This window comes from Haliotis rufescens, unplaced genomic scaffold (genome assembly GCF_023055435.1).
Source record: "Haliotis rufescens isolate VD_foot unplaced genomic scaffold, xgHalRufe1.0.p SCAF_11, whole genome shotgun sequence".
In the NCBI taxonomy this organism is placed as follows: Eukaryota; Metazoa; Mollusca; class Gastropoda; order Lepetellida; family Haliotidae; genus Haliotis; species Haliotis rufescens.
In genome coordinates, this window is record NW_025963791.1 from 25,556,443 (window position 1) to 25,568,593 (window position 12,151).

General features: G+C 41.3%; 1 protein-coding gene across 1 annotated transcript; it reads left to right on the forward strand.

The window, feature by feature from the left end:
* The first annotated feature begins 1,117 nt into the window (after nucleotides 1-1,117).
* On the forward strand, nucleotides 1,118-10,652 carry LOC124132773 (ADP-ribosylation factor-like protein 16). Its single transcript, XM_046496892.2, has 5 exons — nucleotides 1,118-1,529; nucleotides 2,577-2,632; nucleotides 3,079-3,198; nucleotides 3,726-3,841; nucleotides 4,332-10,652. Exons 1-5 carry the CDS (start codon nucleotides 1,469-1,471, stop codon nucleotides 4,522-4,524), a joined length of 546 nt encoding a protein of 181 aa, XP_046352848.2. The 5' UTR covers nucleotides 1,118-1,468; the 3' UTR covers nucleotides 4,525-10,652.
* Nucleotides 10,653-12,151: the final 1,499 nt, after the last annotated feature.

Below are 12,151 nucleotides of genomic sequence, written 5' to 3' on the forward strand. Positions count from 1 at the left end.
GTGCTTCACACACACACACACACACACACACACACACACACACACACACACACACACACACACACACACACACACACACACACACACACACACACACACACACACTGTAATAAGGTGAAATCGTATGGCAGAAAATAAAATGTATACGCTAAAGTCACGTACACATTGAGGGATATGCCAATGTACACTCACGCATATGTGATGAGTGTTTAGGAAGGTGGTTGGGTGTGGTTTTCATATCTATGGTGTTAATATAAAACACATAGCTAATTCCAAAACTATAAACATGTTAGTCTTAATGATTATATGAAATGTGATATATTTAATATTATGTTTTTTGCATTCATATCGTATCTGCGTCCATTTGATCTATTCTACTAGCTACAAGATGTGTGAGATGTGTGTGGGCACAGGTGGCCCAGCCGTCCAGGGCGCCGCACATCGCTGTGTAGAGTTTCGTCCCTTGGGCATCCCAGAATTCACTGAGTATGGGATCTTATCCATAATTTGTCAAGATCATATATGATACTAGGTTTGTAAGCACAATACCCATTCTTGTGTTTCGTCCAAGTGGTAAACGTCAATATAACACCTGCGTCACATTGGGCTTCCTACCACGTGAACTGACATGTATGTGATATAACTGAAATGCAGTTCAAAGCAGTGTACAAACATGCAATATTAGAAAATATCAGGATTAGCCCCGATTAAAAATATTGGTCCGTTAGTACGTTTTACCTTTCACTTTGCACTCTCCTTCCACACAAAAAATGCAGATGGCAAAAGTATAGAGCCATATTTATATTTATATTCTGTAACATGAGTAGGAAGACATGTATATCTTGAGGCTACTGTCCGAGTTTATTTTAAAACAAAAAAGATGAAAGAAGTGATCCTACTGAGATATTTATATAAATCATCAGTGGCCCAACTTGCCTCGAGTTAGAATGTCAATTGTTTCATATCACGATATGAGATAAGTTCACGTGTTATTTGACAAGAATGGATATTTTGAGTATGTATTTTATACTTAACTTTGTTAGAAAACCAAATAACTTGAAATAGTTTTTAAGGAAGTATTATGCGTTATAGGTCACTGACACGCTCCTTGTCAGCGCGTGCTACCTCCCGATGATCGCTCTTTAGAACGATAAGTTTCGCTGTTTGGAGCTTACCTTCACACATTGCTCACAAGCTGAACTAATTTAATTCGTTCAGTTAATAATTCTCACACATTATTTGAACGTTTTAGTAGATCATGACACAAAATATGCATTGCTCACAAATTCTTTATAGTCAACTGTTTAACTCTAAAAGATTTTTTTTTTCTTTTCGTAAGCGAGGTTGGTGTAAACATCCGGTGTAAAATATTCTGAAGTGATGAGACGGCCTCGTTGAGCTTGTCACCTTGATTTATTATGTTTTTACAATTTCTTTAGAAATTATTTGTTTTAAAAAGTTGCTAGCCATGTGTCTACTCATTGGCTCATCGGGTGTTGGAAAAACTCTTCTTTTGAAGAGGTTACAAAGTATCCTTTACTACCTCTAGACCCGTGAAAATTCCGGGATAGAATAGGTCTTCAGCAACCCATACTTGCCTTAAAAGGCGATTGTGCTTGTCGTAAAAGGCGACTAACGGGATCGGGTGGCCAGGCTCGCTGACTTGGTTGATACATGTCATCGATCCCAATTGCGTGGATTGACATTCATGCTGTCAATCACTGGATTGTCTGGTCCAGACTCAATTATTTACAGACCGCCGTCATATAGCTGGAATATTGCTGATTGCGACGTTAAACAACAACAAAACAAACCTCGATGTTCACAGTGTGCTGTGCTGGTGAGTGAGTGAATATGATATTTTAAGCCGCTTTTCGTAATATTTAACCATGGAATTTCACACATTGTGCTTTGACTATTAACAGAGCAAGACCTTTAATGAATAATCACAAGGTTATAACACCACCCAGGATCACAGGATGCCATGGATGTGATTTGCCTTAGTTGTAAAATTGCAAACTTCATAGACCCACAGCCAGAAAATGACTCAACTCTTAGATAGGAAAAGAGACTGTAAATCTAACATAGAAAATACCTGAGCATGCCATGCTAGGAATCTGGGTTTGGTCCCCAGCAAGCTATGCTTTTCGTAAGAGGCAACTATTTGGATCAGGTAGTCATGCTCGATGACTCGATTGATTGCATGTCATGGTACCGCGATAATGTGGGGTGTTGCTTATAATGTCAATAACTGGTTTGTCAGGTCCAGACTCGATTATTTACAGATATCTGTCTTGTTGCTGCAATATTGCTTAGGGCACTGTTAAAAAACAAACAAAACAAGAGATATATATATAATGATGGAATGCTCAGATATAGTCACCGTGAACATAGGACTCTGTGGTGAGATATAAGTGCCCTATTGCTGTATTTCTCTCCTGTTTCTAGCTGCTTTCCTGCCCAAACATTCATACTCGTACATCACTGTGAAGGGTTGTACACCAACTTAGGCAAATCAAATACGGTCTGAATGTCCCTCTAAGAATGAAATGACTATTTTCCTTAGTGTTGTGTAGATTACCCTCTGAAGGTGACAACAGAGATAGAGATATCACCCATGACAATACCAACAGTAAGTACAGGGGGAGTCAATTTCAAATATTTCACACATTTTTGTTGTTAATCATTAAACGTATGTTATATTTTTTTAATTCAAATAATAACGATATGCTCATGATACTTTTTAAAGTGTGGCATATTTTGGTGAGGATGAAATCATAGCTCAACACAATGACATATTGACTCATTCTAAACTGAAGTAAATATTGTTATTTGATCTCATCAGAAGTAAAAATTGTATAACATTAGGATAAGAAAACAGGACACATTTCACTTCTCTGCATGACTTGGTAATTTGGGAACTCTGTTTTCTATTTAAAAGTGTTAAGTGGGACCTTGAGGTCATTTTTATGACTACTCACTATACTAGGGTTATAAGAAGGACCCCTTCACTTTCATGATTTATATAAAACACTGTTAGTTTGTTAAAGGAGGATATCATGCATGACAATCTTTCAGGTGGGAACAAACCTGACCTCAGTAACACTGGGGCGACGAGATGAGATCACTCTGAGGGAACTTGGAGGATCCATGGTCCCCATCTGGCACAATTACTTCAAGGAAGCTGGCTCCATTATCGTAAGTCAGATCAGGCCGACAGAGAAAAACAGTTTTGATTGACAGTAAGATGGTGTGTGTAAGTTGATGTGACATAGAGGTGGTATTTTATTTGGACGAACAACAATTTAGCAGATTGGAATATGAAGAGAAAATAGAAAATATTTTCCCTTTTCAAGAGCCTGTGCTAAAGCCATTTGAGTGGGCTACTATACTAGCCCAAACATGAAATTCAGTCATCATAGAAGTCCCTGAAGTCCCAGCATGGTTCATTACAAATGTTCTTTAGAATTGCTGTTTAATATGATTCTCCAGTGTAATCTGATTCCAGTACATCGTGGACCTGACAAACCGGTTCCAGATTGCTGTCTTATGTGATTCTCTATAGTGTAATCTGACTCCAGTACATGGTGGACCTGACAAACCGGTTCCAGATTGCTGTCATGTGATTCTCTAAAGTGTAATCTGATTCCAGTACATGGTGGACCTGACAAACCGGTTCCAGATTGCTGTCTTATGTGATTCTGTATAGTGTAATCTGATTCCAGTACATGGTGGACCTGACAAACCGGTTCCAGATTGCTGCCTCCTGTATACAATTGCTGACGGTGCTGTCCCATGCAGATACCCAGGGGCTGCCCGTCCTTCTCATCCTCAATAAGACGTAGGTATCCAGTTGATGGATTTCAGCAATTCCTGTTTTAGTTTCCAACCACGGATTCAGTCAGTCATGAAATCTGTGATTGAGTAGTTTCAGATTAAAGAACTTTATTTCAAGGAATTAATGGAAAATATATTGAAGTGTGACATGAGAAAACACAAAAATCTGACAATACACAGGCCTATCATGTATTGACTAAAATTTTCAACTAGACAGTAAGGCCAGCTTTACCAAAATGTTACTAGCCCAATTTAAAAGTCCCTGGCATTTGGCTAGCAGGCAGGCAGGTATTTGGAACACTGACACTCTCGCAAAATCATCTTTGCTTTCTCATAACCATAAGAGATAGGATGTTTTTATACACATCAGTCAGCAATATGAGATCTATATTACAGCAGACAACTGTACACATTATATCACATATGAAGACCTCAGCAGACAGTAGGTTGGTGTGTGAGAGCTAACTTATACCGTTGCCGACCTCTGCTTGCAGCGATCTGCCGACTGTGATGAGCCATGGGGAGCTGGAGTCTCTGTTTCGGCTGCAGGACATCCTCGCTCACTGCCAGAAGATGTCCGTCCTTGAGATGAGCGCCAAGACTGGACATGGACTAGACATGATTGCCAAGTGGATCCTGCAGCACCACAAGCCGGTGCCTCCCACCAGCCAGGCCCCTGGAGAGTAGGACCCATGGTTGCAGGGGTAGTGAGTGAGTGAGTGAGTATGGTTTTATGCCGCTTTTAGCAATATTCCAGCAATATCACGGCGGGGGACACCAGAAATGGGCTACACACATTGTACCCATGTCGGGAATCGAACCCAGGTCTTCGGCGTGACGAGCGAACGCTTTAACCACTAGGCTACCCGACCGCCCCTGCAGGGGTAGTGAGACATGATGGGAGAACTTTCCATGGAAGCTGAGCTGGAATCTGGACTTGTAGTGACAGATGATTAGGTGGGGTGGAAATTTAATGATCAGACATTTGCTCTGTTTGATCTCATCTTCTAAACAATCATATTTTGTAAACATTAATGTTATCTTTGACTATTTTGTTGATTGCAGTCTGTGACTTTAGACACATTTCAAAAGTCCAAGTCTAGTAAAAGTCTCAGCTAATAATAGTCCATATGATAACACCAAAATGTACTAAAAATTATGCTAAAACGCCATTTTCAGGCTACTAGACTCAAAGGTTTGGGGCAGAAATCCTTTATTAGTAGCCTATTTTAAACGTTGCCAATTGAGATAAGAATAGGCCTTGCCTTACCTGACGCTACACAGTGCTTTAGCCTCCCTTTCCTTTACAAACAGACAGTACTAGTACAGAGAGACAGTTGAAACAGATTATAGCCAGTGCCCCGTTACCCACGAGTTATCCGCCTTTGGCAGTACTCCCTCATATTCTTCTCTGTCTGACTTATGACAGACGTGTTTGGAATAGTCATCTTACTTTAGACTGCTGGAGCAGGCCTTTCGCCTGTTTCTTCTGATCAACAGAATTCCTCTTCAGATCTTCAGACTCCCTGTCCCTGTGTGCAAAAGCTTTTCCTCCCTTGGTTCTTCTTCTGTAGATCATTCACAGCCAAGACCAGTCCTTTTGAATCTGCTTTGGTCGGGCCTTACTGGCAAGCCAGAGTTTGGTTTCCAAGTGTCCTTCAGCTTGACGGAGAACCTATGTTGCACCTTCTGGCATGGCTGAATCTGCTGCTCAACCCTGACAGCCTAATCCGGACCCTGATGTCTACAATCTGCATGTCTGGCATGTCTCCAAAGTCACTGAGGGCTAAGGGGTTCACGGCCTGAGCTGAGGAGCTGCCTCCAAGGCTCACTGTTCCTCGGCTCGTTCCCTCTATGGTCACAAGTGGAGCTCTGTTCTTGCTTCTGTACGTCCAGACACATAGCTATGGTGGGGGACTCCTACCCCCAGGTGGCTGACTTCTTGTTATTTCTACACCAGTTCCATCACCTTGCTTGCTCCACAATTACAATGTACCTAGAGGCTCTCAACTCTGTATTGAAGATCGCTTGTGGTTCCCATCTGGCCTTAATTGGCAAGGCAGCCAGGGTTAGTGAGCTTCATGCCCTGGATGTCACCCGGGTCAGAATCAATCAGTGCATGGCCTGGTCACCTTGATATTTCTTGGCACTTCATCGCTAAGAATCAACTTCCGGGTCAACATTTAAGAGATCGTTGGTCCAGATGATGACGTGTAACTCACCCTCTGTCCTGTTCCAGCCCTCTGTCAATATCTTCAGGTGTCCCAGCAGCGTCAATGACAGCGCCAGGGGCTGTACCTTCCTGTTTCCAGTCCTGACTTGCCACCTCCGTCAGCCAACAAGATCCATGCACTGTCCTCCACAATGGCCCTCCATGACCAACGTTTCTGTTCAAACTATCATGAAGGTGTGTTCGTCAGTATTTGCCAGCCATTATCTATGCAGCATCTCTGTTGAGGACGTCGAGGGGACTCACAGCTTCGGACTGTTTGTCCTGGCCCAGCAGCTGACCCACCCCAACGCCATTGTCCGTGCCCTAATAGAGGAACAAGGCCACTTTCAGCACCACTGGCCCTGAGGAGGTAGGACCACATCTTGTTTCAGCTCCGCTATAAACATTCTGGGTTGCTGGGTACTGCTCCATCGGTACCTGGTAAAGTCTGCCTTACCGTTCTGGCACCACTGTCTATGCTGCTCCTGCTGTCTTACAGTGAAGAATATGAGGGAGTACGAACCAAGGCGGATAACTCATGGGTATCGGGGCACAGACTATAGCCTGTTTCAACTGTCTCTCTGTTCCAGTACTGTTTGTTTGTAAAAGGTAGGGAAGCTAAAACACTGTGTAGCATCTGGTTAGTATGAAAACATTGCATTTATTCAGAAAAGCTCATTTTTATCTTTTGATGAATGATGTCTGTACTCCTGTTTTTCTTTTAAGACATTGTGTTTGTCACCAAGGTCACACGATGAAGGGGGGACGGTCGGGAAGCCTCGTGGTTAAAGCGTTCGCTCGTCACGCCGAGGGCCCAGGTTCGATTCCCGACATGGGTACAATGTGCGAAGCCCATTTCTGGTGTCCCCTGCCGTGATATTGCTGGAATATTGCTAACAGCGGCATAAAACCATACTCACTCACTCGCTCACTAGATGAAGGTCTTTTATTTTTGGCTGACTGTGGGGGGTTTCGCACAATGAAGAAGCTTAAAAAGGATAAGAAAGAAGTGACCATTTACCGGGTACCCAAGTGTGTGTTTTGAGTAAAAACTGTGCAACAATTACAGGGAGCAATGAGGGATAGAACATGTTGGATGCTTGGGGCCAAGAACAAGCAACACATAGGGCCAGATGACATTCATGAGACAAGACTGACGTTGTGGATGTTCAGGCCACAATGAATTATTTTTTAAGACTTTCATTGAAATGTTTACAAAATGTGAAGTGGTGTGCATTTTTAACTTTTTTAAACAGGTCAATTGTTCAAGGCATCTGTGTACTTTAACTGTAGACCGATGAGGTTTACTTGAAGCGTGAATGTTTGTTAGGACTTTTGTGTATGCTACAGTTCAGCAGAGAAGGAAGGGAGCACATAGTGCATTTGTTCATATGTAGGTATATGGGGTGATAAAATGATGGGAGATGGGGGGTTTGTTATTGGAGTGGGGTGCGAATCTGTTTATCACTCTTTTGTGACCTGATGAAGTTTGACAGGGGTCTGTGGTGATGGAACAGGGAGGTTTCGGGCAGCTGGAAATGGCCATCATGATGCAGAGTTCCACAAGGTGACTTTGAGATAGAAAGGCTGAGGTTGTACGGTACACAAAGTCACGACAGAATGTCTTTTGATGATTTGTAAATTAAGGCTGAAAAAAAATAAATGGTTTTGGGGCATTGACATGCCAGTGTGCATCAGTCATGTTTATTGCCAATAAAAAAAGTAAAATAATTCAAAGTTCCAACATCATGTATCTGCCATGCTTGACAGCTGACATTGTACTAAAGTGTTTTTAAAAGAAGGTTTTCCTCCCTCATCAATTTTGTTTTTAAGAAAAAGTCCTACTTCCCGTCTTCCTCACTTTTGAGAAAAATCTGACCAAAACATATTTAAAAAAATATGCAGCCTAATATTAATACATGTACATATCATAATACTCTTTTACTAGGTTAAATTTGATATCACAAAGAGTAAGGTGTGAGTTGTGTCCCTTAGTTTACCGGGATACACTGGTAAAGATTTCCCCTGATAGTAATGATCATGATATGTCAGTAGTAGGGCTGGGATGAGTCCAAATTTACTACCAGGGTACCCAACCCGCTATTACCTGACCCATCCCGGTTACCCGCTGTAGGTCTTAGGGATAGGTCCATATGTCCAATTGGGAACAGTATGACCGTAGCCCTGGCAAAATGTATTTAGATACTCGTATAAAACGATCTGGTCATGCATACACTGAATTTGCCTGAAGTTTTATCTTTATTCAAATATATAAAGTCAGAAGGAATAAGTGTATAGTCAGAAAGAAATGCCAACATTAGTCACTTATAGTGTAAACATAGAGTTCGAGATAATTTTTGCCATTAAACAATATATGACGTGACTAACCACTTGTCCGGGTTGTCCTCTGGTTACCCGGGTCCTACTCAGTACCCACCCGACCCGAGTACCCGAGTTATCCGTCCCAGCCCTAGTGAGTAGCACACCTTCCTTGATGATTAATGTGGACAACAGGCATTGCTTTTGCTTGACTGACGTATTCTGGTGGTGATACCGGTATATGTGAAACACTGTTGGAAACTATTTTCTTGCATCCTTGATACATCTGGTGTGGCAGTGCCAATGACTATTCTGTTGTCCATATGTAAAGAGTCTAACGTCCTGAAAACGATGATCAATACCCCGATGTTGGCATACACGACGTTTTGGCACAATCCTCGATTATCCAGAGTATCATATCCTCATTCAGTTAGGATATATACCCCGACCCATTCACCACCAGTCTTGAATCTCACTTATCACTATCCTAGCACAGAATATCACCCTCTCATGAGCTTCAAGTAAATAACCAATCAAAATAAAATTGCTGAATGTGAGCACTGATCTACATTCAAAATCACAGCCGCATGTGTTGAATGGAGCTGGAAGACTTCTGTTTGAGTTGAGGTGAAATGGGTTTAACGTCAAGTGCAAGATTATTGCACCTACACAGCGACGTGCAAGCATGTCTGTGTGTGTGTGTGTGTGTGTGTGGCTGCTTGTACTGGTCTTGACTAATGACGATTTTATAGTGGTAGCCCACTGAGATACCTTGCTGCAGTTTTAACAGGAATACCCCACTCAGGAACAGTATACTGACTCCGAGCCAACCAATCCTGTTTTATAATCTGAATTCCAAGCACCAGGTAGGGTAACAATAAGTACCATTTCTAAAGTCTTTTGGTATGATGCGGCTGGGGATTGAACTCCCGACCTTCCGCTCTCCAGGCAGACGCTCACTTATATTTGAACTTTTAATTGGAAATAATGTTTTCCTGAGTGTTAAGCCAGGGGGAGGTAAATACTATGCTGCAAGATGTTTCTCGGCATATCTGGGGCGGCACGCAACAAGACGATACAAGTATTGGTGATAATGCTGCTTGTTTCAGTCATGGAAGTTGATTGGGCAGCTAATAATGGTATCATGTCATTCGACCTCAGACCCAGACAGAATGGCAAATTGGTCAGAATTGAGGTGAGGTGAAATTGGGTTTAACATCGTGTCCAAGATTATTGCACTTATATAGCGATGTGCATGCACGTGTGTGTGTGTTTGTTGCTGCTTGTACTAGTCCGGACTGATGCCGATTTATAGTGCTAGCTCACTGAGATACCATGCCGCAGTTTAACATGAATACCCCACTCAGACACAGTATACTGACTCCGAGCCGACCAGTCCTTGTTTTAGCCCCTTAATGCCGAGCGCCAGACAAGGTAACAACAAGTACCATCTTTTAACGTCTTTTGGTATGACGCGGCCGGGGATCGAACCCCGGACCTTCCGCTCTCCGGGCGGACGCTCTACCACAAGACCACGGAGGCGGCGGGTCAGAATTGAGATATAATGCACTAGATATTGGAAGATGACTCTCGTGTGATAAAAGGGGTGTTGTAGCTATTGTTTAAAGCCATTGTATGTATTCTAGGTACTGGTGGTTGATGTTTCTACATGCAATGAATAAGCTGTGTACAATCATTTTACAAGCATTACTTTTTCATTGACACAGTGAATGCTGAATGATGTTGCTATGGTGACTGAATGTTTGTCATGTGTGCAGCATGTAGGGGGCATGGGTGACCCAGTCGTCTAAGAAACCTATGGTTCAAATCCCGGTTCACCCTGATTATGTTTCTAGGTTTGTCAGCACCATACCCATACAGGTGGGTTTCACCAAAGTGGTAAATGTCTGAGACCTGCATCACTTTGGGCTTTCCTCCTTCTTCAAGGATAAGTTTATATTACATTGTCCTTTATGTTGTTAGTCCTTCAACATAGAGATAGCTACAGAATATTTGCAAGTTTCGAAACATTGTTCAAACCTTGTGATATGCTTCATGTTACAGTATAAAGATTCAGTTATTAGTCTATTTTATTCCAAGCATTCATGTTGGATATTTTAGAATTGTTATTGATGTTATTTATTTCATTCGTTATACTGTGTTGTACAATACAAATATTATTTTATGTAGATTTTTAGCTCTTGCAGCAAACTTTAATGTACCGGTAGCAAAAGTTATTTTGTTTTGCAGTTTTTTTGCAACAAATAAACATGTGATTAATGTGTGTATTTGTTTGTTACATCATGGGTGGCAGTGAGATAGCACCACAGGTTGTGTCTTGTTCCCACAAAAATGTCATTTCCACAAGGGACATCAACCTGCACCAGACCATTGCTGTAACATTATTACATCCAAGCTTCTAGCTTTAATTACTGCTCTCACATCAATACTTTATTTAACAAGTTGTTAACAAAACAGTAATGTTTCTGATAAAATCTATATGATCAAATTGATATGAGGCCAGAACAATTTAATTACTTCTTGTTCAGATTTTGATCCACAAAACCTTTATGGAATTGTTTTATTTTATGTTTTGTTAAATGTCTAACAAGTGACATGGGGATCAGTAAAACAAGTACAGTAAACTTTGGTTTTAACAAACTCAAGAGGGACCACTAATATTAGTTCATTATAACCCAAGTTGTTTATAAGCATACATACTGCCTAGACCAAAACATAAGTTTCTTATATCCATCGGTTTGTTATAAGCATGTTCGTTACAAATGTAGTTTACTGTAATTAAATTGTTCTGGAAAATTACATAACATGCATTCTCATCCTCAACTTGTTACCTAATCTTTAAATCCAAATATGACAGGTGTGGACCTACTGCTCATTGGGTACATTTCGAGTGATCTGAAGTCTGGTACTTGATTGCCTGGCCAAGAGTCGATAATGTTATGGAGAAATGACTCAAATCTATTGATTCCAAAAGTAGAATCAACAAGCCCTGAACGACTTAAACCATGCTATTGTTGATATATGATTTCTCTATAGTTTGGCATTGTGACCTACATTTGTGTCAGTTTTACTTGTTATATTTTGTTCAGTGGTGGCCCGTAAATATTCCTGGCACAGAATCAACTTCAACAACAATAGCGTGACATCATCATAATGGTTTATTTGCAGACCGTTATGATGTAGATGGAATATTGCCAAATGCAGCGTTAAACAACAAAACAAACAAACAAAAGGTGGAACACGCTGACTACAGCATGTAACACACACACTGTCCAGTTGTTTTGCAATAAGCATCCTTGCAAAGTGGTCATGTTTGGACACTGAAAGAAGCTACATCACAACTGAGAAATGTTTCATTCCAAGTGACTAGTCAATGGATTATGTATCATCAATACTTTATGGGTCTGTTTACATAGTGAATACACACATTTCTTGTGCAACGTGTTCCATGGCCTTTTAGCCTCTACTTTAGACACTGGTTCAATCTCAGACAACGGTAGACACATATAGGGTTCTGTTCATGAACACAGTCAAGCTCATTTGACTTCCAGGGCATAATGCACAGAATCATCTCATTACGTGACTGAATAGACATGCGTCACTATTACACCACACACTGGTCATATGCATTCCCAGGTGTGTACAAGCCCATGAAGTTTTGATGAGGACTGTTGGATACAAGTCTGGGACTACTCCTGGAAGTCAATCGGGATCTGAGAACTTTTATCAATTCATGCACCACAAAACAACTTGTTATTTTTG